Source organism: Nesoenas mayeri (assembly GCF_963082525.1).
Source record: "Nesoenas mayeri genome assembly, chromosome: 5".
Taxonomy (NCBI): Eukaryota; Metazoa; Chordata; class Aves; order Columbiformes; family Columbidae; genus Nesoenas; species Nesoenas mayeri.
The window spans coordinates 12,216,648-12,243,703 of NC_137548.1; the positions used below are offsets into that span (position 1 = coordinate 12,216,648).

General features: G+C 41.4%; 1 protein-coding gene across 1 annotated transcript in view; it reads right to left on the minus strand.

Annotated features, from left to right (window-relative positions):
* Positions 1-26,223, minus strand: part of DYNC1H1 (dynein cytoplasmic 1 heavy chain 1) — a 44,137-nt gene extending 17,914 nt beyond the window's left edge. The window contains exons 1-47 of the mRNA XM_080344804.1: positions 25,910-26,223; positions 23,316-23,403; positions 22,545-22,718; positions 22,067-22,322; positions 20,998-21,184; positions 20,546-20,817; positions 20,181-20,408; positions 18,594-19,670; positions 18,126-18,305; positions 17,380-17,529; positions 16,988-17,134; positions 16,712-16,852; positions 16,402-16,578; positions 16,179-16,289; positions 15,977-16,096; positions 15,519-15,758; positions 14,816-14,971; positions 14,347-14,460; positions 13,594-13,704; positions 13,304-13,513; positions 12,761-12,907; positions 12,369-12,535; positions 11,544-11,717; positions 10,580-10,745; positions 10,314-10,502; positions 10,036-10,230; positions 9,072-9,354; positions 8,699-8,799; positions 8,359-8,518; positions 7,829-8,072; positions 7,472-7,655; positions 6,831-7,043; positions 6,422-6,660; positions 6,155-6,311; positions 5,536-5,763; positions 5,065-5,295; positions 4,794-4,934; positions 4,295-4,528; positions 3,463-3,669; positions 3,245-3,366; positions 2,703-2,868; positions 2,303-2,466; positions 1,883-2,012; positions 985-1,118; positions 605-719; positions 314-475; positions 23-237 (exon numbers count right to left, since the gene is read on the minus strand). Of these exons, the coding sequence (XP_080200930.1) occupies positions 23-237; positions 314-475; positions 605-719; positions 985-1,118; positions 1,883-2,012; positions 2,303-2,466; positions 2,703-2,868; positions 3,245-3,366; positions 3,463-3,669; positions 4,295-4,528; positions 4,794-4,934; positions 5,065-5,295; positions 5,536-5,763; positions 6,155-6,311; positions 6,422-6,660; positions 6,831-7,043; positions 7,472-7,655; positions 7,829-8,072; positions 8,359-8,518; positions 8,699-8,799; positions 9,072-9,354; positions 10,036-10,230; positions 10,314-10,502; positions 10,580-10,745; positions 11,544-11,717; positions 12,369-12,535; positions 12,761-12,907; positions 13,304-13,513; positions 13,594-13,704; positions 14,347-14,460; positions 14,816-14,971; positions 15,519-15,758; positions 15,977-16,096; positions 16,179-16,289; positions 16,402-16,578; positions 16,712-16,852; positions 16,988-17,134; positions 17,380-17,529; positions 18,126-18,305; positions 18,594-19,670; positions 20,181-20,408; positions 20,546-20,817; positions 20,998-21,184; positions 22,067-22,322; positions 22,545-22,718; positions 23,316-23,403; positions 25,910-26,180 (9,278 nt within the window). The 5' untranslated portion in view covers positions 26,181-26,223. The remainder of the gene's footprint in view (positions 1-22; positions 238-313; positions 476-604; positions 720-984; positions 1,119-1,882; positions 2,013-2,302; positions 2,467-2,702; positions 2,869-3,244; positions 3,367-3,462; positions 3,670-4,294; positions 4,529-4,793; positions 4,935-5,064; positions 5,296-5,535; positions 5,764-6,154; positions 6,312-6,421; positions 6,661-6,830; positions 7,044-7,471; positions 7,656-7,828; positions 8,073-8,358; positions 8,519-8,698; positions 8,800-9,071; positions 9,355-10,035; positions 10,231-10,313; positions 10,503-10,579; positions 10,746-11,543; positions 11,718-12,368; positions 12,536-12,760; positions 12,908-13,303; positions 13,514-13,593; positions 13,705-14,346; positions 14,461-14,815; positions 14,972-15,518; positions 15,759-15,976; positions 16,097-16,178; positions 16,290-16,401; positions 16,579-16,711; positions 16,853-16,987; positions 17,135-17,379; positions 17,530-18,125; positions 18,306-18,593; positions 19,671-20,180; positions 20,409-20,545; positions 20,818-20,997; positions 21,185-22,066; positions 22,323-22,544; positions 22,719-23,315; positions 23,404-25,909) is intronic.
* Between the last annotated feature and the right edge of the window lie 833 nt (positions 26,224-27,056).

Genomic DNA, 27,056 nt, shown 5'->3' on the forward strand with positions numbered 1-27,056 from the left:
TATTGGAATATACAGCAATTACCTGTTGAAGAGCGCAGGAGAGGTAGCTGCCCTGTCCTTCAGGCCCTCAGAAGATGGATTCATAGTGAACACAACATGGAGATTGCGAATAACTTGGCTGGTGAACCATTTGTAGAGTTCTTCATGAGAATCTAACATTAAACCTTCTTTCTGTGCTCCTTCTTTACACTGAGTCATGAGGGTGGCATATTCATCTCCTTCAAAGAGACCAGGAACCTAATTCAAAAGATAGCTTTGTTGTAGCTTATAGTTGTAAAAACGTGCTTAAAGTATTTACTTAAAATCTGCCTACCTCTCCGTTGGCTAGGAGAGTGTTCATTCTCTCCAGAAATCCAGAATCCAATACATTCGACTCATCCATTATAAAGGCTATTTTTTCATTTTTACAGCCAGAACGTCTCAATACTGTCCTAAGGTCTTCATCAAAATCTTCACCTGTATATTTTCTGTGAACCTATTAAGATTTAATATTGGTTATTAACATTTTGGTTCAGCTTTTATGTTTTCTTTTTTTTAGACATCAATATTTAAGAAGTGTGAGTTTTGACTAACAGTTTTTGCTAAATGAAACTAGCATGCCCACCTTAATTTGGTAGACGCTCAAACCATTCATCCAGGCAACAAATCTTGAGAGAGTTGTTTTCCCTGCTCCACTGACTCCAATAAGCAGCAAGTGACCCTGTGGCTGACGGAAGATTCTGAAAAAGCACAACAGCCAGTATGTTTTGATCAAGTATTATCAACTTACTGAAGACTTTCCTCGAGTATCTGAACTTCAAATCATTACCAAAACTGACATATCTTTCCAACTAGGATCCTGCTACCTGGAAGCCAGAAGTACACAATCTATGGATAACAATGGGATCATGTTCCATTCTTACTTAATTTGTACTTGAGCTACTCTATTTCAAAACAAGTCTCTAAATACTATTTATGTGAGCAGCAGCTGAAGTCTCCACTTACCGGTCAATTCTTAGTACATGATCCAGGACTTCATTGAACAGAACAAGTGGTACATCAAGTTCTTCTTCATAGAAGACTTTAAGCCTAGCTTTCACATAGTCTCTTAATTCTTCTTGATCCACTGGAATATAATCCTATAAGAATCAGTCAATACAGTATGGAATTTAAGATATGGGAATTCTTCTTAGGGATCAATTTACGAGCAGACGAAAGCAAAACTATTAGAATACCTAATGTAGCAATCCCCTAAAGAACCTTAACAACACTACTTTTTTAACTTACACAGGAACATGTCCACATTTTAGAGTGCTACAGATAGCGACATGGGGTTTAAACACTGTTATCTACTGAACCTGTCACAGGTTGAGTCTGTGCTGCCACTAACTGAAGAGACTAGGAAGCAGCACAAAAGACTTATTCCCCCATCATTCCCCCAGTTTATTTTAAACAGCCTTTCCTAGATATTTGCTATTGATCATAGAGATGGGTGGCAGAATAGATGGGCTTTTGCCTTGATTCAGTGGGATTTCTACAGATTGCCCAGCTGGATCATGTACGATTGCAAGAAACAGTCCACCATAAAATTTACAATACGAGCATCGTCCAAGGGTCACTGCCTTAATCCAAGAGATTCCACAAACAATAACTAAGCAACTTTCTGGGAGTATTATTCTGTTCTTGGGAAATATTATTTAATATTGCCTTTATCTACTGTGGCAGATCTTACAACAGTATTCTTGGAATAACAGCTATTAACATGGTGGTAGAGTTTGCTTCGGATAATCATAGTAAGAGCTTCCTAGAGCTCAGTTTAACAAAATGATGGGGATCAACTATCAGGTTAACGTAGTCGTAACAGCAGCATCACTCAGTTGTTCCCAAATTATATATTTTTTACCTTTGACAGCCAGTTGCTGTATAGGATAGGTCTGCTCATAGCTTTTTCTTTGTCGATATTGGGGAAGTGCTTCAGAGCAACCATATCAATATTCTCATCAGTCCAGCGTCTCTCCTCATCTTCTACAAGTCTGGATAAAGAAAAAAGTCAGTAACTACAAATCTTCGGCAGCAAGGAGATATAGTCACATCACATGGCAGTGCTACCAGCAAAGTAAGTTTCTGCTTGGCATAGATAGGACTTCCAGTAATGTTAAGCTAGGGTGAAGGGAAAAACTCTCATTTGTATTCCCAGATATTTAACATGAAGCACATTTGTGTTTGGTCTTCTAATGGAAGTTGGCAAGGAGTTGGGAAGAGCTGGGAAATTTCTTTGCACCGTTCTTTTTTTCTTTGGCCCTCCATCTCAAGTTTATTTTACCTGTCTTGGAAGAGACGTAAGGCTTCATGGGCCCAAATCCTGATCAGTCCTTCAACTGGTAAAGTTTCCAGTGGTCTTAATGCTTCGAATATACCTCTCACCCATCGAGTCATTTCACGAGGAGAATAGATGTAGTGCGGCTGCGTGTCTTGAGTGAATCTCTCCTAAAAATTCAAATATGATTAGTTACCTCATCCCAAAGTTGTACCATATTTTTAAAGGTCTTGTGCTGCATGATATTACTTTGCTAGTGTCATTCAGTGGCTTTCACCAGAACTCAAGTAATTAGTTGAGTTCTTGCACACATATTAACCATATCAAGGCAAACAATGCATGTTAAGCAATTCAGCATAAAAGGAAGACTTCTAATCAGAATTTGGGGCTGTATCCAACTAATTACCTGAGACATTGTGTAGAATTCTACCATAGCAGCAGTGAGAGGTTCTGCATATGTGCGAAGTGACGGGATCAGCCTTAGCATTGCACGATTGAATGTTCCATATATCTGAGTAAGCGAAGCTGGTCCAGGATAGTCCACATAAACCACAGGAACATGTCGTAGAAATCTGGAAGATTAGTATAGTACATAGCACAGAAAATCAAATTACTGCCTGTACCTTTTTATCATTTTCCAAAATAAAGTAACTGCTTGATTCAAAATTATCAGCAGTAACTGCAGTTGGTTTGATTGCTCCCTAGTGACTCAGACCAAAAAGCATTCTGAAGTACCCAAAGAATTTTAGACAGGATATTTGAGAGGTGTAACAATGAGCTGACTGGCTGGTTGTCAGGATAAGAACTGACCAGCAGTTAATCCAAAAGCAAGGAACACAACTTCAGCACGGCTGGTGTTAAATAAATGTATTAAGAACAGATTACATAGTCAATGTCTAAATTTTAAGCCCTATTCTGTTGCCATATAGAGTTTAGTAAATACATTACCTATGTGAGAGAGGTTTTCTTCCAGGATCAGTAGGTGGATTACATGCACCAACAAACTGAATTCTCTCCAGTTTCACCCATGTCTGGTCTGATGTACGATAGAACCCTCCATGTTCCACCATCTGGATGAAAAAATAAAAGTAAAATAAAATCAGTACAATATTGTATTTCCCTAAAAATAACTGTTATGATATAGTTGATTACAAAGAAAGACAAACCTGTCTAATGAAGGATATGACTCTCTGCGTGCCGTACTTATCCATATCTGGCAAGTTGATTTCATCACAGAAGAGCACCAACCACTTTCCTAACTGCACAGGAGCCAGCACCACTCCGTTAGGTGTACGCCTGTACTCGCAGTAGTGATCAAAAGTTTTCAAGAGTAGTTCTGGAGTAGTAGCACTAGAAAAGTTGAGTCCAACCACCTTGAAAAGAGAATAGTGAAAAAAATATTGGTAAAACACACCAAGGCTTGAAAGAGAGCCTATCAGGAGTCCTGGAAACAGGTTTGTTTGGCTTCCACAGTGGAAGTAGATATCTCATTTATATTTCAGGTTACTGCCTGCAATCTGGCCATATACAGTTCATTTCCCACTGCAGGTTCTCTGTTTACTGTGCAGCAATGCCTCCTGCCCAACCTTGTACTCAGATCATCACAGCTTCACATAACTGTTACTCTACCTAAATAAAATGAGGGATGAGAACTATTCTTAAACATTACTAAATGGAGCAACGCTTCTGTATTGCTAAAATGGCAAAGGAAGAATGTAGCTTTTCGGTTAAGTATCTTGAGATTTAAATTCAGTTATCTTCTTAAGTATCTTCAGTTATGTTATTAGTTAAGTATCATGAGATAGAAATTCAGATTCTGCTCAACATAGTTTTTACTTTTTGCTATGTAAACACATGACTGAGGTGGAGGCATCACTGAACTCTGGCTAGCAAGTGATTTCTGTGCTAAATCAAGACTGCTTTAATCCCTGAAGAAATTAGAAACTTGTTACTACTCTAACTCGCGCACATGTGGAGCACACACGCACTCTCGTGTACCTCCATGTCAGGTAGGGCTCTGAGAGCACTGAAGAGGGTCATGGTCTTTCCAGAACCTGGTGGGCCACAGAGTACCAGGGGTTTGTGTTCTGCCAGCCAAGTATACAGCAATGCTTCATGGCGAACTGTATCCAGGGTTGGTACTACAACATCAGGAGCTGCAACTTTGTGTGTTTCAACTTCAATTTGAGGAACCTTGGATTGCCATGGCACCCATTCACCTGTAATGGACACCTAGGGGCACAAAAACACAATGAGACAATTTAGAATAGGAATATAGCTCAACCTTAATTAAAAAAAGAGAGATTCGTTTAAACCACAGAATAGTCTGTGACATTGAATTTGATATGTTTTTTTAAACCAGCAGTTTGTTCACTGAGCTGTGAAACTGTAAAATTTAAGATAGCCTAGTGTTTTATTTTCCAGTTTCATCTCCGTAATCTAAAGCCAGCTTCTAAGAACATAAAAGAGCAACACGTCTAGCATAAGAAAGGTTTACCTCATAGTCAATTATAGGTATGTTTGGTGCAGTGGGCAGTGGCACAGTGGTGATTCTCCTGATGTATTCTCCCAGCTCTGCTCTCATTTTCAAACGACTGTCTCCAGAAAGAGACCAGAGTATTGCATAGACCAAGTATCTCTGTAAGATGCAGTAAAAGAAGTCGTTGTTTATAGAGTAATGGAATAAAAATTAATGAACACTAAATTAAATCTAGCTGCTATATTGACACATCAAACACAGCAGTGACTTAGCAGCATATTGTATTTACCTGGATGTAACGCTCCAGCTGATCTATCTGCATTGGGAAGTCTGGATGATTGGCATTGTACTGGGCTACATTGCGGCAAGCTTGATGCAGCATGGAGAACAGAGAACCAAGACAGCGCAAGCGGGTGAGATCCATGATATGCTCCAACTTGAAAGCATGTTCAAGTGCTTTGGTTACCAGGCCATTAGATGTGAAATACGGCTGCATTATTGTTGCAGCATCTCTCTGAATCTGTTGGGGGAGACAAAACACTGTTCAAAGTACTTACTTGTCATTTGATTACCAAAGACAGCAGGAAATAATTTTGTTTAATGCTTGAAATGCTTCATAGTTTCAAAAGAAAAAAAAGGAGAAAAAAAGATGTAAAGAAGAAGTCAGCTTTTCTATGATAGTCATAAATTCAAAGCACGTTGTACTACTTGCCATATGAGTGCTCTTACTACATTATCGCTAAGGTAATCCAAGTTATACCTGCAACATTGGGGATGCTGCTTCTTCTCCTTCATCTTCTTTGCCCTTTCGCCTGCGCTGAGCTTCCTCCTCACCTTCATCCAGAGGAATGCTTCTTAGTCTGGCCAGGAAGTTATTGAATATCATGTCTGTACTGAGAACATCCTCACTGAACCAGACCATGCCACATCTTGACACAGTGGCCAAAGTGGCGTATTTCAGATCCTGTACCTCAAACATGATACGCACCTAAAGAGTAGAAATTTAAAACAAAAGTTTGAAGTAAAAACAACCAACCAAGAGTAAAACAGAACAAAAAAACTACAACCATCCCCAAAGAGACCCTCTAGATAAGTCACTTTGTATTTAACCATTGAATAATCAACAGCAACATTAAACTGTTCTAAGGTTAAGTTCATCATTATTGCCTGTTATCTTGGACTTTTTTATAATCCACAAAGTTTGTCTTACAAAGTCAGAGTAAGCTTCCACAAAAGCTCCTAACTCCAGCAAACCACTACCTGACATCAGCATTACTCTGATTGTGATGAGACAGAGGGAGAGTGCTAATACAAATAAAGGTAAAAGCAACAAGTTTATACGACAGCATGTAAACATCATGTAAAAAAGTTAACATTACATTTGGTGGCAGGCTGAGACGTTCTCCATTTGGCAGAGTCAGCAGCTTGTTGTCGTCCAAAACAGAGTTCAAGTTCTCAACCCATTCAGGGTCTACATCGCCATCAAAGATAATCCACTGACGTTTCTGTAGTTCACCTCTCACATTGTCTATGATTCTACATTAAAAGAAATATTTATTGCAGTAGAGAACAAAGACTCAGTAAGGGCAGAATATCCACGGCACAAATATACTGGCCATTCTTCATCTGTGCTATTAAAGACTCACTTTCTCAGGACATGTGTGAACAAGCCATCTGTCCATTCTCTGGTGTTTGGATCCAAAGTACCATAGAGGTGATCTTTGCTGATTGCTTTTGGATCTATAATATGAGCGACACCTTCCACACCCTCCAGCCGTTCGAGGGCTTTCAGCAGTACTCTCCAAGCCATGCTCTTTCCACTTCCAGAGGGACCGACCATCATCAATCCATGATTTATCTGGGTGATCTGGTAAAGTTGAAGAACCTGTGACAAAAGAAATTATGTACCAATTAAGTTTTCAGTAGTTAATCTAAACTCCTTTGCATTGCTTTCTTAAGACAAGAAAAAGGAAAAAGCTTTCCACTTCCATAATAAAAAGCTTAGTCTTATACATCCATTAGTTTCAATTCCACATTTTCAGTTCTATATTTTACCTTTTCAACCCACATGCCACCAACTTCTTCTCCATCACCATAGGTAAGGTACATTTCCTGACACACTTTCTTAAGCTCCTCCCGCAAAGCTGTCATCTCCCCACGATGATACTGTACTCCAGGGAACACATCAGAAAGGAGACTGAACAGCAACGGAATATCTTCTGCAACCAGTTTTGGTACCATGGTTTCACACACACTTTGGATCAGGATCTGCAGAGAGTTATATTTTGGTTAAGACCTTTTTTTGAAGTTTGCTTTATCAAATGTGTTTAACAAGGAATACTTTGCTAAACACTATTGATAAAGCATCAGACCAATGAATTCCTATTGTTTTCCAGTTTATGCAGCTGAATTTCCTTGTACCTCTTCACCATGCATCTGATGCTAACTGCTGAGGAACCAAGCAGCCATATGTGTTATGAATGCACCAACTCCAAAGAATAAGTTTTTTCCCTATGATTCAGGGACTCCTAAGACATGTTTAACTTGGTGCTTCTAAGCTATCCAATTACCACCTTTTGTAACTAACATTACTTTGCTTGCATGTCTTAACACTAAATGCTAAACACTGTAGAGTTATTTCCTTTGTTTAATGTGCATCCTGTACTTTATCACAGAAGAGTACACACACGCATTACCTCTTGCTCTGGTAAGTTCTCAGCGATTTCTCCCTCATCAACAACTTCACCACGCTCTTCCTTCTCCCGCTTTATCTTCTGAATCCTCTCCCTCTTCACATTACCTGCACTAACCAGCACACTCTTCAGTGCTCTCAAGCCAAAATCATAGTGACTTTGGGAGGACAGCTGTTCATCACAAAGCCTAAGAAGCAAAAAAGACAAAACACGATTCTTAATGGGGACCAACAGAATACTCAGTAAATGTCACTGTTTACTTGAAATGATTGCTGCACAATGTGCTTAGTAAGTTGTAAAGTACATTATTGCTTTGAACAAGATGTATTTTTACTGATTGAAACCAAACTCGTTACTCACTTGAAGAACGGTACTATCTTGTTGGCAAGCACTTCAGCTGTACGGAAACCTTGGGAGTACAACATGACCTGGGCAATCAACTGACGGTCTGGTTTTGTCATTGCCAAGCTACGGAACAACTTCTTCAAATTGTCAGGCAGATTTGACCTGCCTGCATAGCCAGGATTCATGGTGATGAAGATAGCCATGTCAGGGCTCACTTTGACTTGTTTGTTCAGCAGCTCACAAGTAATAGGTGTGGCAGCTGAAAAGAAAGTGCATTTAGTTACAACTGAGTCAGTGATTAACCACTCTGAGAACAGAAGTCATACTTTATTCTGGTTTACAGCAGGTCCTCTAGTACTGCTCAAATACAATACTGCAGCTCAAATACAAATTTCTACCAGGTGAAAGTTACTTCAAGTTTTTAAGTTTTGATAGAAAGTGGCTTCATTCTTGGATTGCTTGGGAGGAATATAACTGAGCAACAAAACATCATGAGGGATGTTAGAAATGCTGTACAACACCATTAGGAATGAACAACTACATACTCTTGTCATAGTTGGGGTTGGAATGCTCTCGCAAGGCTTCCTGGATGCACTGAACTTGCTGTGAAACAGCTGACAGCATACGCTCCTCCAGTCTGTTGAACTCATCAAAGCAGCCCCATGCACCCACTTGGCAAAGTCCCACAAAGATGCGTCCCATTGCCTGCGCACAGAGGGGAAAATTTACTGAAGTTGCATGATCATTTTTGCATATGCACAGGCAAAGGGAGCAGAGAAGTGCACTTCATACAGTGCTGTATACAGATACCAGCTCAGTTAAGACTTACAGAAAGACTCATATTGCTTGTTAGCAAAGCCTACTTTTTTTAATCAAGCAGCTTACCTGGAAGTCAAATGTTTCATCACAGTTGAAAACCAACACAAAGCGGCCAAGCTGATGTCCAAGAGCCTTGACAGATTCTGTTTTACCAGTACCAGCAGGACCTATTTTTGAAGTGGGACAGACACGTATTAGTGTTTATCACCTGAGGTACCACCACCTACTCATGTAATTGGCCAGTGTGCTGATTCTGATAGTCCCTGACAAGAGGGTTCAGTGAAACCGAAAACTATTACAACTTCCCCCAAAAGACTGTTTTGTTCTTTAGTATCTTAGTTATAAGTGTTCTGCATGTTCATTTTAGAACTATATATTAGAGAGGGTAAGAGCTTTTATATTTGTCTCAGGTTTTTATTGTACTTTAGTACAAGCTTACCAAATGGTGATCCTCCAAGTCTTGCCTCCAGGGCTTGTGTCATGGTCAGGTAACAGCGGTCAGTAAGCGGGGTCTGTACTAGCTTATCCTGAACACCAAGGTACTCAAAACCGTAATTGAATTTGGCATTTGCCATCTGAATGGAGAGCTGTTGCAACACATCTGTCTGCTTCGGGTCAAAGTAGAACCGCATCTGGCTGAGCCACTCAAAGGATTTGGAGTTGTCAATCTTGCTTTTGATCAGTGATCTTGTAACATCTCTCTGGTGCACCAGCTCAGTGATCTGGACAATGAAGGAACTTCTTAAGACCACAGCAATACAAGCCACTGTTAATAACAGTGGGAATCCTATAGCTTTTCAGATTAGCCATCATTTTGAAATCACGACCTATCAACAGGCTCTGCCTTAAAATCTGTTGTTACGATGACAAAACTACCAATGTTAACTGCTCTTGTTAAGGACTTCCCTGGCTTTTGGCAAAGCACTCCGGTCAGTTAGTGTGCTAATCCATGACACTACTAAACCAGGTATTCTATTTGCCAGAAGCTATGAAGACAAGTACTCATAAAACAGACCATGTATTTCCTTCTAAAAATCTGTAACAATAATCCAGGATGATATTCTCTTTCCCCCTGCCCTGATCTCAATCCTTATCTACAAACAAAATCATACAATAAATAATATGCAGCTTAATGAGATAGCTTATTTTTGAATAAAGAAATCAGTAACTTCCATATATGGAAAAGCTAGTTTGAAGATCAGTTCGGTAAGCTAGTCTATAATATGCTACTATGCATTAAGCTGACTAGAGCAAAAAACTAACACCATCTACAGCATCAGGGCTTGATGCAGTTGCTTAAACTTTTTCCTGGGAAAAGTAAGTCTTAGACTAAGCAACCATTTCATTAAACTTCTAAAAATCATCACCTGCTAACCAGAAAAAGAAAGGAAGTTTTTACTTACTAAGTGCTCCAGTTTCCTTCTGCGAAGGGGCGGCTGCTCCATCAGCACAGAGTCTGCGAGGACATTGAGCGTGACCTCAACGTTAGCTAGCACGGAGTGGAGAGGGCTGTTGTCTCCAACTCCACCCACACCATTGAGGGCTGACTCGACATTCTCAGACCATGCAATCTGGGCCGACAGGACAACAAGCTGAGCCTGTGCGACAAAAATCCTCATCAGATAGTTTTCCTCACTGAAGTAACAAAGCTGCAAGATGCTAAAGTGTTCCACATTGATACCTGGTATTTGTCAATCCAAGAGATGTAGACTGCTGGATCAATTGAAGTTGCTTTTCCAAAGATTTCTACTTCAGTAACGGATTCTGCAAGCAACTTAGCAAGGGTCACTCTCATTTCTTTCTCAACCAGAGTGAGCCACTCATTGATCTTGGGATGTTCTGTGATGGAGACAGGTGTTTTGAACAGCACCTGCAAGAATTAGTTTAAGTCAGCCCACGTTCACTTATTTTCAGAATTTTATTTAAAAAGAAACACTGCAGCTATACCTCCTCTCCTTCACGTGAGGATATCCCAAGAACCACAGAGTTATCTTCATTGAGAATAATGCTGGAAACACCAGCAAACATCTTCTTGAAGTGTTTCTGCAGCTTAGCAACATTTTTGCTGTTTCCAATAATTTCAAGCAAGTCTTCATCACCAACAAAATAAAACCTAATAATTACATAAAATTAGATCTATATCAGCACTCCAACTATCACTTTTAATTTATTTATGCTTCATAGATTGTTGCTATACAGGAGTTATTGACACTCATTTCCCCAACACTGCAAGAGTGCACAAACCATAAATTTGCTGAAAGTTACATTTCAGTTCTAAGATTAAGTCTCAGTTCACGTGGTCCGCACCATACAAAAGTGTGGATCATTTTCATAAGCCATCCATCCCTGAAATATCCACAGTAGAGCCTGACATTAAGTCTATTAGGCAGGAAGAACTCCCACCCAGTACCTCGCTCACCCTTACTCTCTCATGCTAAATAACAAACTACAGGGTGTTTCAAATAGATGGACCAAATTTCAAAGATACAGTGATTTCAAATTGGGTCTATCTTTTTGAAACACCCTGTACTTGAGAACTACTGGTAAGTCAGAACCAATGACTTAAATACTGGTTTGTGACAGTTTACACACTGTCCTTCAATTAAATGCCAGAATTAAGCAGTTCAAAATTGAACCTACAAGTTCACAGAAATCAGCTGCAGCGGTTCCTTCAGCAATATCTGAATCCTACAACCAGCCACAGATGGTCAAATAAGGGAAGTTATAGACTCACTTCCTGAGAAGCAGCTGTAAACTGAATTCTGTATTTAGACAACATAGATTTAAGTGGTTGTAACATCTTACATGCATGCAATACATAAAAATTGGGAGAGGCTTTATGGAACAGTACACCAATTCCTGCACAGAAATATCAAATTATCTCAAGAGTCAACTACAGTCAACTCCTTACCGAGGGAAAGAGGACCTCTCCCTTTCCAAGTATTCTCCCAGTGCCTTCTGTATCTTCCCAAGTAAGTCTGCCAGTCTCTCTAGTGACCTCTGAACTCCCTGAATGTTAAGAACATCCATCACTAGTGGAGATTTGGACACTTTTTTCATGAGTGCCAAAAATTCAGTGCTGATGCTGCAAGTAAAATAATACAGTACGTTAGTGCAAACTCAGTAACCACAGACCTGCAGAACCCCGACGTTATTTGTCTCTAAATGGCCACTTGTCTCTACATGACCACAGGCTGAATTCTCAAAATAGCTCTTCAGCCACCTCAAGTCCACAACAATAAAATCTAACTTGTTTGCAATGTTCAGTCTATCAGTTCTACTGCTGAAGGTCTGCTTATCTTAATTTCCTCAAGAGACACACAAATCTGAGCAATTTTAAGTAGAGGAAGAAAATGATGTTTGAAGGATGAAACTAAAGGCTGAGGCAACAAAAATCAGCCTGCTTGTTGCAGCCACAATGCCAGGAAAATCCTTGAGGTAGCTGACTGGATCTTGCAAGAAAAAACACCTGAATCTCAGTCACAAAAAACTTGTCCATTAACCTGTTTATTATAAACCTTTGTCTATCACAGTTGGCTACATGCACCTCTTGCCATATTTATTTGCTTGATGAACTTACACCTACAGCAGGGCTGTAATCCAGCTGGATCAGGTAAGAATTCAGTTAATATTTCAACTCAAGAGAATACTACACTGAAGTCATTAAGCTGCAGGCCTGTCCATTCGATGCCTCAAGGGAGGCAAGAAGAAAAGAGCAAAGCAATCAAAAAGTTACCTCTGGAACCGCTGGGTCTCCACGGGCAGCAAGTGCTTGATGTCTGCACTGCCAGTAAAGATACCCTCCAGGTAGACCCATCTCCTTTGGACATCTATCCAGACATCAAAGAGTGCCATGATACGGTTCAGCTTGTCTTCCCAGCTAAGGGCATCTTCCTCAAATACCTAAAGTTTAAACAATGCATTAATATTCATTTTAATAGTATCAGGGGTTTGACTGCTAATAACTTTTAGCTCAAACAGTTGTTTGAGAGTTACAAAGTATGCATATACAATTAATTGTCTGTCAACTTAAACAGCAAATACAAGCCTTGCTGACAAATATATAAGCTAACCAAGAGAGGAAAGCAGGATTAAATTAAGATTCTTTAGCTTTGTTCTGCATCTTACCTTGTAGTACGGTGATAGCTTCATAGCAGACACGCTGTTAATGTGCTCTTTTACTTTGTTGAAAAGGTCATCCCATCCACGAATCAAACGACATTTGTTCTGGTAATTGACCAAGTCCAGTTCATAAGTGTTCCACACTTCTCTGATCTGAAGAAAAAAAAGTTTAAGATATCACATCAATCATTTCTGCTCCAGTATAGTTACAAATGTATTTCAGTAATCAGATTTTACTTTTTTTACTCAAGGATTCTGGGTTTATGCTCATGCTTTTGTTAAAAATATTGAGAATATGATGCAGCTAGGTAAAACTTAAACAAGGTGGGGTCTTTGCAGTCATGATCAAGGACTGCTTGTCCCATATAATCCAGGTTTCATCAGAGGAAGCTTGCATAGCTTTAAGCTGTTCCCCAAAACAGCGTTCCATGGAGTTTCTGCACTTGTATCAACAGCTTAGATTGACAAGTTTACTACACAAGCGTCAGTCACCCGACAGCAAGGCTTTCATTTGCTATTACGTGCATACATACAAGAGCTGATACTAGCCTGTTTCAAGAACTCTTCCAAAGCCATTTCTCCCTGAGCCACCAGCAGTACATCTTTGACGATTGCTTCATTTCTCTGTAAATCAACATCCCAGATCTGACCGAGGGTCAGCTCTGAGACAACCCAGTTAACGTGAAGCCTTTTCATCAGCTGTTTCCAGTGACGATCTTTAAGTGCCTCCGATTTCAGTTCAATAACTAACATGTTTATCTACAAAAGACAAGAAAGCAAGTTATATCCTTGAACTTGAACTATAGAATACACGCGTTTTAGAAATGAGTATAACTTACCTTCATGTAGCCCTTCAGAAGTCTCTGAACGTACTCATAGGATGCATACTGTCGCAAGCGGGCAGGGAAGTTTTTCAGTTGGTTCAGCAGACCATCTAGGTTTTGTCGAAGCTGTCAATAACATAAAAGCAATGAAAGCTTTCTCTGCAAGTGCTGTACACATAGTGGTATGAGATAGATATATATATATATATATATAGACAACTGTAAACTCATCTCTCTAATAAGATGGTTTCTACAGTCTAGCTCTTTCTGAATTATATGTATTTGCATAAGATGTGGTTACTCTATAGCTGATAACGTTATTTTATAGGTCTAGCTAAGATTTATGAAATAGTATTGTCACAGGCACTTTATGGCTTGGCATTCTTCTTCCTCTCTGCTTCCTGAGCACTGAACTAAAACTGATGCTGTTCAACCAACCATATAATGAAGTTTCCCTATTGAGGACCAAAAGCCCATTTAAGAATAGCACAGTTTCTTCTCTGTAGATGCAGTCACTCAGTCCAGTTTCAATTTCAAAACTACTGAAACTGTCTAAGTCCCCCCCCATATTATTTAGGTTGTGACAAACCCTGTGAGTTTTTTTAGCATAGCATGAGAAGAAACACACTCATGAGATACTGAAAAAGGTATCTAAACGATCTGAAACGTAACAATTCATAATTGAGCACGTCTGTCTCAACAATTCTAGTTCTTAATCTGCACAGACTTACAGTAGTTACATTGTTTATGTATACAGAAGTTAAATACCTTGCGAGGCTGTACTGAAACCCAGGGTTGTTCTTTCATTTGATCAATCTGTTCCCAGACCTTAGAGAGTTCAGACCAGACGCCTTTGAGATCCTGCAGCTCTTCAAGGGCTACCTATAGTAAAGAATATGTCAAATATCAGCAGTTATTCCTAATTTCTTCAAAGTCATTAGCATGAGGGAGTTAAAAAGAATATTTTTAACATGCCAAAAACATTAAGACAGCTTGACAGATCAACAGAACTGCAATGACACGTGACCCAGATGAGATTTTTGCATTTCAGGTCACATAACAGCTTCATGAGAATAAGACAGGCAAGCAAGAGATAACAGACAACCTCTTACGGCTAGAACTGTGTAAGTGTGGAGACTGTGTCTTGACACTAGTACATTATAGGCTACAAGTCACTCTCTTAATGGAAAATGAGATGGAACTGAACAAAACAAGTAGTTGTGTGAACAACTTGTACCTGGACGCGCTCTTCACTGCCACTGAGGAGTCCTGTATCTGTCAGTTCCAGAGCTTCCTTGGCCTTTGCACACTTCTCACGATCATCTTTCAGCCTACCAAACTTTCCTTCGTAAATGGTAAGAGCTTGAAGAGCCTCTTCTGGACGCAGGTTTCCCTAAAGTTTGCATGGGACACATTAATCCAAAACCCCTACAATCAAGTTGAAGCTAAGTTAAAAACATGCACTAAATACTAAATGTTGGTCTGCCATTCTTTTTTCATTTCCAGTTTGCTGACAATAAGGCTACATAATAATCCAGAGTAACTCTCATCCAACTTTTACATGCAGTTTTTGGCTTTACTAAAAATCACTTCAGATTAAAAAAAGGAAGGGGTGGGACAATAAAGCAGCTTGCTTACGAATCCTGCTACACGCATGCCTCCAACATATCTCTTGTTTCAGCCAAAGCTGAACTAACTAAAATAATCTTGCTTTTTGCACCTAACAGGCCTACATTTTAAGGGTAAATCTCCCTCTGCCACTTCCCCAGAAAAAAATAAATGTGCATTAGCAAATTATTATAGAACCCTCAAAAAAGACTTTTACCATCATTTAAAATGAAAAACTACAAAATAACCCCATAAAAATAAATTGCCTGCTTCTTACGGAATGCAGAGTATCTGCCTCACTTGCTGGATGAGTACTAAACATCACTACTTACTGTTACAGGCTTTGTTTTCTCCCAGTCTGTTAGCAAGTCAGTTGTTCGGCTCTCCACTGCACGATCCTCTTGAACTATCTTCATCTGCAAATTTGCTACTTGTTGTTGAATGGCAGAATCCTTTCTACGCATGATGTCATTGAAGGCACCCCATTCTCCTTCAATATTGTCAATGTAGAGCCAAGAGGATGGAAACTGGAACCTTTGTTTCTCAAGCAAGCGCTGACCATTGCGATAAAGCTACAAGAGACACAATTGTTAAGTTAAAAGGACAAAACTAACTTAAGTCGCAAGGCTAAATACTCAATATACTTTAACAAATTGTCACTACAGAGTTCACAGGATTCCTCAGGATATTAAGTTCAAGTCTGTTCTCAAGAAAACTTCAATATCATGAAGCTGCACCTTAAGGGTGCCTGACTTTTCCAGAAGTAAGAATCATTAGCAAGACAACATACCTCAACTTGCTTCTCAAACTGCTTGATTTTACGTTTCAGGGACTGCACATATGTGATGAATGTCACTGCATCCGATGTGCTGGCAGTGTCCACTGAATGCTGCTCCAGTTCTTGACGGGACTGTTTGGGGCACAAATCAATGTTTTAGAAGTCTAGAACAGTTGATCCAGAAGTGAAAAACTGGAGTTTGGACTTGTCTTACCTTAGAAATTTGTGAATGAAACTCTGTCATATTCTGACCAAGCATTTGGCCGAATTTGCTGAGCACTTCCTTGTGCCAGGAGTCGTATTTCAAGTTCACCTTTGATTGTACCTACAATTGAATAAAGTTATATAATAGTAATTTGTTGGCCTTACTATTTTCTGTTAAACATCCATTTTGAAATTTAATGCATTTATCACAAACAATTATTACAATTTCTTACCTTGCCGTAGTCTATGACGACAGGTCCAAATTCCTTTCTGGTTTCTGCATTGTCAAACGTTCCTCTTGCCTTTCTTATCTGAACTAAAAGGGCTTGCCACTTATTCAGGTCTTCTCCAAGACGGTTGTAGATGTTTTCAGCCTGCATATCCCACAGACACTGGTACTGCAGCCAAACCTAGTTGAGGTATTACACAATGTTCAGAACTTCTCCAGTATATTCTAAAAGACATCCTCTAAACCCCTAGGAAAACTGAGAGGAAAACCCACGTTCATTTCAGTTGTAGCAGTACAAGGTGTCAGCCTCCTACCTTGACATACTGCTCCACTTCAGTCACAATTCCCATGACAGCAGAGTATGACTCCTCCAAAGCTGCAGGGCCATCAGGCATCCTTGTCAAAGCATTACGATAGAATTTTTCTTCCTCAGACAGCTCATAATGCACTCCAACCTAAGGACCACAATTACATGTGTGATATACATGAATTTCCAGGGCAGTCAGATTCAATCTTTGAGCAACAGACTAATACATTGAGCACAATTAATTGCGAAGTTAAAATAATTGTTCAGACTTCATTACACTTACCTGATACCTCTGACTTTGAATTCTTGGTAGTGACAGGATTACCATCTTCCAAGAAAACATTTCTTGATAAAGTTTGTATCTACACTCTTCAATTGGTGGATTCAAGTATATCACCTGGTTGGTTATTCTCAGTTCATGTACAATGTTCTGCAGAAACAGTAACACACTCAGTTTTACTGGCAGATACTACTACAAGCAGACAAGAATTTTGGACTTCAAGAAGCAGCACATTTTTGAAAAATCAGCTTGCACTTAAATGGGAGAAGGAAGGTATTCCTCCAAAACTAGATGCAAAAGAATTTATCTCCCATATAAGCTTCAGATATAATTCTTGCATTAAGTAACTGACAGTAAGGGAAAAAACAACAAAAAAGCCCCCCGACAAAACTTACTTTGATCTTGGGTTCACCACCAGGCTTATGGCTCACTTGAGGAGCATCTGTGTCCATGTCAACTTCTGCTTTGTCATCTGCTTGTCCAAGAAGAACTTGGGTCCAGGCCCTCAGTCCAGCCTGCAAACGAACTCCCAGGATTCTTTCAATCTAAAGAAATTAAGCCACATTGGAGGAAAAAGCTACATATTCACTGCGTAAAGATTCCAACTATCGATATATTCTGACACCAGGCACCATAGCATGCTCCTTTACTAAGTTACTAAAGAGGTTTAAGAGGTTTGGAAAATTTTCACTGAATATCAATTCAAAGCTTCTCAAGTCCTCATGGACTTAAGCGGAATTAAACAACTTTAACTGCTTTGAAGTTGGTCTAGTGTCCAATAACCTGAAACTTAACCGGCAGAACCAAACAATACGAAGGTAATGAATCTTTGCTACCAGCACAGCTGATTTTGACCATTCTTTATCTACCTCGCACCCCAGCACCTTCTAGGCAGTCAAGCTGTACCAAACTATTTTCTTCAAAGGAAAAAACTCCCCTTGAATTCATTGATCCCAAAAATCAAAAGCTAAAACCAAACAGGTCTTGCATCTTCTGAAAATTCCAGTGCATTTTCAGTGTGCAGAAAATGGAGAGAAAGAATTTTTTCCTGGGTACCCATGAAGAGTGTAATCAAAACTCATTTTGAACCTGATCAACAAGCTTCCTCTAAATTTATACTACTTCTTGACCTCAAACCTACCTCCATATCCAATTTATTGACCCAGATCGGCAAATTTGAATATGAATGAAGATTTAAGTCATCCACAGCTTTCTGAACTCTGTTTAAGATTTCGGAGAAAGTCTTGTGATCATACATGCATGTTTCCAATGATCTCACTTCCAGGTCTATTTTCTCTTCAATAATGAGCAGATCATCCACCTAAAATGGTTTAGGAAAAGTAGGATGTTTAGTTTGACAGGTTAGATAGAGGCACCAATAACTATGCAGTAATGGCTAGTCGCTTCTCTTTATTTGCATGCAGCAAGTCTACCAATTTTAGTAGCACTAAAAGATCCATTCAGCTGGCCAGTTGGTGCCAACTCAACCAGCTTCTTAACCAAAGAGCTATCAAACAGGTCATCAGCTTTCTGATTCCACTTCTGGTTAACCCCCCACTACTGAAGTATAAATGTACAAACTTTGCAGAATTTGAAAGATAAAACAAACCTTTTCCTGGAAACTGAAGACAGTCTCAGCTAAGCGCTGTACATACGGATCAAGTTTGTATGATTCCCACACAAGTGCAATTCCTTCTGCAATCAAAGCCTGCACCTCTTTCTTCAAGCCAGCAACCAGAAGTGAGATAGTGTTGCGCTCTTCTACTTTCTCACATGTCCGTTCATATGTACGGACACTCTCAATGAGGGAAATAGCAAATGGATAGAGCTGGTTTGCTTGGTGAGCTTTGTTGACAATCGCTAGTGGAACACGGAAACCAAGCCACTTCAGGTTTCGGACTTCTTTTGAAAGTGTAATTATTTCTGGGAGGAAGTTGACTTTCAGTTTCAAGACGTTTCCAGTTCGACCTCTGACACGAGTGCTTTCGATGGTGAAAATACGACCAGACACACCAAGATTGCGTTGCTGAACTTTTCTTGCCCAGTCATCAAAGATCTCCTGAGTGTTGAGCTTCATGCGAAAGCTATCTCCATCCTGCTTTAGCTTCTGACCTTCCACGTGGTTCTCCCAGCCTTTGCCAAGGACATCCTCAACACGCTTCATGTAAGCAGTGAGCTGTCTGTCAATCTGCTTTGCCCAAATTATAGACCCAGACACAGGCGGCAAGTCACGAACGTGACTCATTTTACAAGCTTGACTCTGTGGGTATTGTACTTTAAATTTGTCATGAAGAGACTCAATGTCATCTTTAACGCGCTGGATCAATTGTGTTTGGTATTCACGAATGGCACCGCGAATGTGAGGTCTGACAAACAAAGCATTAAACCGAGAGAAGATTCTGAACATTTCATTGGCATTCTTTGCTGTACCAAGCTGGTCTCTCAAACGGGCCGTTATTCGTGTTTCAACTCTATCAATTCTTTCATCGTATCGTTTCATTGCTGCCTCCCAGGCTTCTGTACCTTCTTTGGAAACATCTAACCCATCCACTTCCTTAACATTCTCATAAGCAAGATTGACTTCTTCAATCGCATTAGCATCTGCAGCATCAAAAAGGACTTCTGCTACTTTCATATCCTGTGGTTCAGGGACCTCTCCTTGATTTTGCTGGGCAACAGCAGTTACCTGCATTAAAATCAGAGTTTAGCAAGTTGGGTGCTTCAAACTTTACCTACAAATAGCTAAACCTAGTGTTCTAACAAGCATTGCAAAAAATCTACAAATTAGTACCAAATCCTTAACAAGCCTTCAGACGTTTCAAGTTTAAGTTCTACTAGGACTGGGGCAACAGTTATTTCACAAACTTCCCCTACTGTGCAGCATAATCTCATTTTCCACTGTGGTTTAGCTAAACTCAAGTATTTGCACACTTATTAATCTCCTCTACATTAAGTCTGGACTTGCTGTGTCTAGTAACATGAGCATGGTCATGCAGTGTGGAAGTATCAGGAGCATTACAGCTAAGCCTATTAGCAAGGGTTCAAAACCAGACTATTTTGGAAAGCAGACAGCAAGAGAGAATGTTAGATTAGTTCTGTGTTGTAACTTTTTAAAGCAACAGCCAACACTCGTGAAATTGAACGCTGTTGAAGAAGCTGCACAGGTTTTCTGTCTGATAATGACTGAGAATATTACCTGAGGTCGCAAGACTCTCACAATAACCGCCCTCAGCTGCTCATGCTGACGCCTGAATTTCCTCATTTGATCAAGGCGACCCTGGAGCTTCCTATGAGCAGGATTGATTCGCCACACCATCTTCAAGTTCTCTTCCCTTTTTCTTTTCACAATATCTCTCAGCAGAACTTGTAGCTTCTCATATTCATCATCCCAGGTTTGGAAAACTTCAAAGCATGCAACCATTACCTGGAGAGAATTTCAGAATAGGAATTTTAGCTCCCAAATGAAATGCTTCCTGAAAGTCACTATTTGATGCAAAATTACATCCACCAGTGCCATGATGCAAAAATACAGCTGCCAGTATAAGAAAACCATGAACATACCTTTTCAAATTCTTCATAGGCAACATGCATCAGTTTCCTGGTTCCCAACACTTTAAGCAGCTGAGAGCTCAGATCTCTTGAAATAGCTTCCACTAAACGCAATGCCCTTTGTATCGGGTATTTTGTGTTTCTGATTTTTCTCAAGTGGGTAAATATCGCAACAAGGGCCTGCCTTATTTTGTCCAGCTCAGTAGCAGATAGTAAGTCATTCAGTGGAAAGTCTTTCATCAGTGGATTATAGTCATTCACCGTTTCTAGAGCCTGTTTTAGACCTAAAAGTAACAGAAAAGATTTTGAATAGAACTTTTCATTTCATTAATCAAATCTATATAAGACAACAGCTTTAATTAGACTCTAAACAGCACTCTTCTTTGTACCACAACATTCAAATTTCATAACAGCTTAAGTTCTGTAGGACAGTTGTGAAAAATTGTCTTGAACAGACATTTTACCTGTGTCTGTATCGAAGCTGACAGTTGCATGAAAACGTTTGCCATGTTTCAGAATATCCAGAGTTAGAAGAACTTCTGGACTTTCACGTTTTTCCTGAATGCGATACAGCGCCCGTTCCAAATTTAACCAGAAGCTTATCTCCTGTAATGCAGTGCCTGATGCAGGATCTCGATCTAATTTGGTCACCTTAAAAGTATTAGGAAGAGAGGGAGAAAAGCATTTAATTTATATGCTTCAACTGTAAAAACTTGCCCTATTGCTAAATACAATTGAAGCACGTAACATCTACTAGGTTTTAATAATCTAACATCAGACAGTTTTGGCACTCATTCTGTGAGAAGTGTAGGAACCGCAGCACAAACAGCATCAAATTCCAGTGGTCCTAAAGGTCAGCGTTTAGGACCTTCAGGTAACATCTTCAGTGTAGCCTAAAAAGGTCACCTGTCTGCTTTCCTGATTGATGTCTGTATTCTAGTTAATGACAGATGAGCTAGGCAAGAAAACAAATGTTTTATGTTCTGGAGTAAGAAAAAACACCGTTCTTCCATGAGACCATGGATGAAAAAAAGCCAGAATAGTATCTGAGCTGCTATTTCTGGGTGACAGCAGAACAGCAGAGTTCTTTTGAGAAGTAACAGGCAGGAGTACGAGAGACTACATGACAGGACTGGAGCAAGCGTTCTGAAGTCGTTCTGGGTGCATCCGGGGAAATAACAAAATCAAACAAGAACCTGTTACTCTTAATCTGCTGTAAAGATTTGAATAATAGTTACAAACTTCATGAGGTTATTGCCAGTTACATGAGTCTATTACAACAGAGAGAAAACAGTCGTGCTTTCAGCTACCTGCAGAACAATTTACACTAGACTTTAAATTTAGACTAGGCTTAGCTTCATCTAGAATTAGACTTAGTCTAATTTAGACTAGCATCTCTGGTGACTCAGAAAACTGGTCTCAGATCTTCAGAGTATCCCGCATGGAGAAGTATTTTACCAGTTAAACTGTGAAGAACCTACACTGTACTACACAGAAGTTCTTATCACATAGTCTAGTACTTTTTTTTTGTACCTTTTGTATCTCTCTAATCCAGCGGTTGACTCCAGATTGTAGCTGGTTGAGGAATAAAGGATCCTCAGCCTTCTCACCAAAATCTGTAACCTTTGGTTTCTCTCCACGTTCGTAACACTGCTTGGCAACATTAGTAATGGTAGCATGAATTGGCAGACTAATCTCCGGAATTTCAATGTTCTGCTGCAGATGCAAGAGGCCCATTTCAAGTTCTGCAATCTTCTTCTCCACTGAAGGAGCCATCTTATCTCCATCCCTGAAAAAAACCACAGTTGTTTCCATATAAAAAGCCAAACCAAAAACCATCCACAACACATTTAAGCCATCCTAACCACTTCCCCAGAGTCAGCAACAGCATCGTATGCAACTGTGTGCTTAAAGAATTTCACATTACTTGCCTTGAACATCTTTTTTTTTTTTTCATTAAACACCTCTTCGAATTCATTAGCAGAGAATTGCAGTATTTATAGTGAATTACCTGTCTGCTTTGCCAGATTCTCTGATATAGGACTTGAAAAAGGGAGCAACAGCATTGCTGATGAAAGAGTGTAATGTTTCGTACGGAGAATCTTCACTGAGCGTGAGCACTCTCAGTTGAGAAGACACTGGTTTGTCGGCATCAATCACTGGTGTGCGCTTAATGAACGCCAGGCTGCAGAACAGAGAACAGAGTTACCAACTAAACATTTGAAACTTAAGTGACAGTTAGAATTGCTTTAATCTGACTGTGAGTTTACGTCACAGCAGTCAAACACTATCCTGCATCATCATACTCTATAATCTTTCTTCTAAGAATACAAGCATTCCCATAAATACATCTTTATACTTCAGTAATCAGCCAAACTTAGCTATCAATAAGGACTCTGCAGTACAGCCACACTAAAGAGGGACACATTTTATGAAGCTTCCGAGTTAAATATGCACAAAGGTGACACATATGAAAGAGTCAGGCATAACCAAAGATTACTGCACCCAAGGTGCGTATGTTACATTTGCATGTACACCAAATTAATAAGACTTTGCTTCTTTAACCTCAGAGCTATAAGTCCCAAGTCCTTTCAGCCTCGTGATACAACCTTATTTATCAGAGCCTCCACCTTGAAAAGCTATTGCCCTCTCAGAATTGGAAAAAAAAAGCATGAAGCACTACATGAATTGGAGGTAAATTTGTAGGTAAAGTAGGTAAATCTGCTTGTGTAGGTTTTGCATTCACAGGGTAAAAATGTCAAGATCTATTTTACTAACTCACCTGTTTGATTTTATTCCATAATGAATGTCAGTGCTGATACTGTAGGAAATGAACTCTTTTTCCTCTTCTCCTTCATCTCCCACATCCTCTGCAAAAGATACGCTATATGAGAAATATTTTATTTCTAAGGCATCTACAGCTTTCTCTTAACCATCTTCTGCTATTACCAGATATTTTTAACCTTTAATTTCTACACTAACTTAAATTTAGCTTGCAATATCCCTCAGATTCAGAGTGGGTTAATTGTTTTGTAACAAAGCCACGTTAACTTTCTTTAGCTTGCTATAAAAAAATGATAAAACATTACAACAAACAAACTGCAACTCGCATTCTAAGAGAGAAATCTGCAATATAGAATGTGCATTTACTTGCAGAGATACACCAATAGTGAGAATAGGAAACAGCTGGTTTTTCATTTTAAAGGTTGCTTCGTATTTTCAGACTTTTTCTTTTGAAGTGATTTGGAAATTGAGTCTCTGAACAAAAAAAAGCCCAAGCTATGGGAAGTACTCAGGCATTACCGCAGCCAGTGTATCACAGATGACGTAATTGCTGGGGACGGCAGCACTTGTGCTGCAATGCAGTGGTTTCGGTGCAGAAGGTTACTCCCCATTGGGGACACACTGACCACATTACAGCAGACTCTTATCCCGCTTTCATTTCATTTGGCCCTTCACAGGAGACACAGCCTCATGGTGTCATATTTGCAGTGCCGAGCACCAGAAGCCGGGGCACAGAACAACGCACCAGACCTCAGGGGAACCCGGACAAAAGCTGTCAACAGTCTGTGTAGCTCACGACACCACAGAGCAGGTTTCATTTCTCAGAAATATGGCTTCTCTTTCACTGTACTTGTGTTCAACAATTTTCTTCACACAATCTAGTCCATGCACAAGTTTCAATAATAATACCGTTTGTAATAGTGCCAGAAAAAACAAGAGCTCCATATGGTGCTGGATGCTCTGAATCTGTTAAGTCTGAAGACCGCTTGTCAATCAAATAATCCACTCTTTCCAAGTAACTGCTTTTAAACACAAAGATATAGATGGGAATGCCTTCTACCCAAAGTAAAGTGGTATTTAGCTTTTAAAGCATATAATAAGTGACTCAATTTGTTTTTAACCATACATATATACCTATGCGACAAGTCTGGAGATAACTGATCACCATTATCTTTCATTACTTCCAGCCTGAACTAAGGAAAACCAGCCTCATGGGCCAAACACAAAAGGAAATTTAGAAATCATCTGTATAGTCTATTAACATCCAATGGATGTTTCTTTAAATCTTACTAACCACTGTATCATGAATTCATAAAGACTGTTCTTTTTCTCCCCTCTAGAAATTTCTAGCACTATCCCTCCTGAAAAAGAAGTCTCAAACTTTGGAAGGAGAAGGAAGGGTACAATTAGTGGAAACAGGCACAAGATAAGACGTTGCTCAAAACATCCTGTGTGTAAATTCACAGTGAACAGTCAGCAAGTACAAGAATTTTGTGCATGTTTCCCTCAGTGTGCAGGAACTGCAGGGCATACATCCAGTATCTTACGCTGCAGCGGCTGACATGTTAAATAATGCAATATGAAGTATGACTGCATGATATTCTGATACACATCTATAGGGACTGACCCAACAGCACCCTAGGAGTAGAGATTTGGAATTTTAATACTGAAATTTTGCAAAGTCAGACTGGCAGGCATGTAGCCATATACAGACTGTAGGTCTTGTTTAATACTAAGTGTGTTATCAATGAAGCCTAGTTATATTTTACTATTGTTTGTTAGGATGGATTCTGGGACAATAAGTGCTTACTTAACAACAGATCTGTTGACAATAAAAAGCCGTTCTTGAAACAAATCGAGTCAGGGACAGTAACATGTAACTGACGAAGATGTTTCTTAAGTCAAAGCGTCAACTTAGCCGTGATATTTAATGCACCATTCAATGAGGTTTTCGAGAACCGTTTACAAGCAGCATGGCTTCCGGGTTTTGCTAACTAAACAAAGACATTGCAAGGTCCACATCTTGATTCATTAACTTCAGAGTCTTCCTAATTTACCGTGGAAAAGCACTCTTTACAGGCTGATTCAGGTGCGCTTTCTTCGCCCCACCCTGCAGGTTTGTTTCTGTTCTGTGTGAGGCCGGTCATTCAGCTGGCCAAGCAGCAGCTCACTCCCGCAGCAGCAGGGAGGCCGCACTGACGAAGCACTTTCGGTGCCTTTCCCAGCGGAACAGGCCGACACCGCAGCACTCCGGCCGCGGGGCCTGCAGCCTCGCCGGGCCCGCAGCCCCGCCGTGCGCCCGCCCCCGGGCCGCCCCCGTCAGCTCCAGCCCCGCACCCGCACAACAAGAACAACGGGGAAGGCCGGGCCGGGCGCCACGGCCACCGCCCTCGCGTAACAGCGGCCCCGCGGAGAGGCCTCCCCCGCCTCCCCGCCCGCAGTGCGGCAGCCCGGCGCCTCCCCGAGCGGAGAGTCCCGGCGGCGGCGGCTCCGCGCTCCTCCCACCCCGCAGCAGGGCGGCAGCTCCGGGCGGGCACCGGCGGCGCCGCCGCCATTTTGCCAGCGCGGCGGCGGCCCCGGCTGTGGCCTCACCTTTGAGGGTGGAGCGCTCCACCAGCACCGTGTGCACCTGCGGGTCGGAGAGGAACTTGCGCATATGCTCCACGGCGCCCTTCTCCTCCAGCGCCGCCTCCAGCACGGCCGGGGCTTCGCCGCCATCCTCCAGCAGCAGCGGCACCAGCTTGCGCAGGTGCTTCTGCAGCACAGACACGTCGGCCACGTTCTGCACCGCCGAGCCCGACACCTCCATGCCGCCGTCGTCGCCGCCGGGGCCACCGCCCCCACCGCCGCCGGAGTCGGACATGCCGAGGCACAGACAGCGGCGGGCGCGCCGCGCTCCGCCCGCTCAGCCGCCGCCCCGGCACTGGCCCGCCTGCCGCCGCGGGGGACGCTGGGAAGGGCGGGCCGGGAAGGACGGGCCGCCACGCCCCCCGCCCAGCGGGAGGCTCCGGGGTCCGGCCCGCGGCTCCGCCCGCCTCCCGGCAGATCCCGGCGGGGCTGGGCCGGGCCCGCGGCGCTCGGGGGAAGGGCGGTGCCGGCCCGGCGCTGCGGGAGCCGGAGGGCGGGCGGGGCCCTGAAGCCTCGCCCAGGGAACGGGCCGCTTCTTCTCCTCTGTGCCCCATCCAGCCCCCTATTTACAAAGCGTTTGTTCTGCAACGGGAGCGGCAGCTGAGCGGCGAGGGAAGGGGAGGGGCCGCTCCCCTCTGCCCCCACCCCTGGCAGCAGGGGCCGGGTGAGATGGGGATTTGCTACTGCCGCCCCATTAACCTGGAAAGATAGACCTGCCCCGGAGCCTGTGTGTCCGAAGAATAAAAAGGTTGATTGCATGTTGAAAATAAACCCAGAAGCCGTAAGAATAGGTGGTACAAATGCCATCTTTCCCCATGAAGGGAAGGCAAAGCAGACACAGCGGCCCTGTCACCCCGCGCTCTGTCCCCCCAGCTCCTCCAGCCAGCCCGGCTGCTCACACACCAGTGGACACAGCACCCAACCGTTAACCCGCTCTTCTGAGGGACTGTTTCTCAAAAGCAAAGGACATAACACAGGAGGGACTGAAAGCACCAAAGGGGACTTTCAGTTGCCATATCTCAGTGTATTTGTTTGGCTGCTGGTAGGAGCTTAGCTCACTGCTGCTGAGATGGACAATCCTGTTCCTCAGTGCCCAAACTATTCCCCTCCC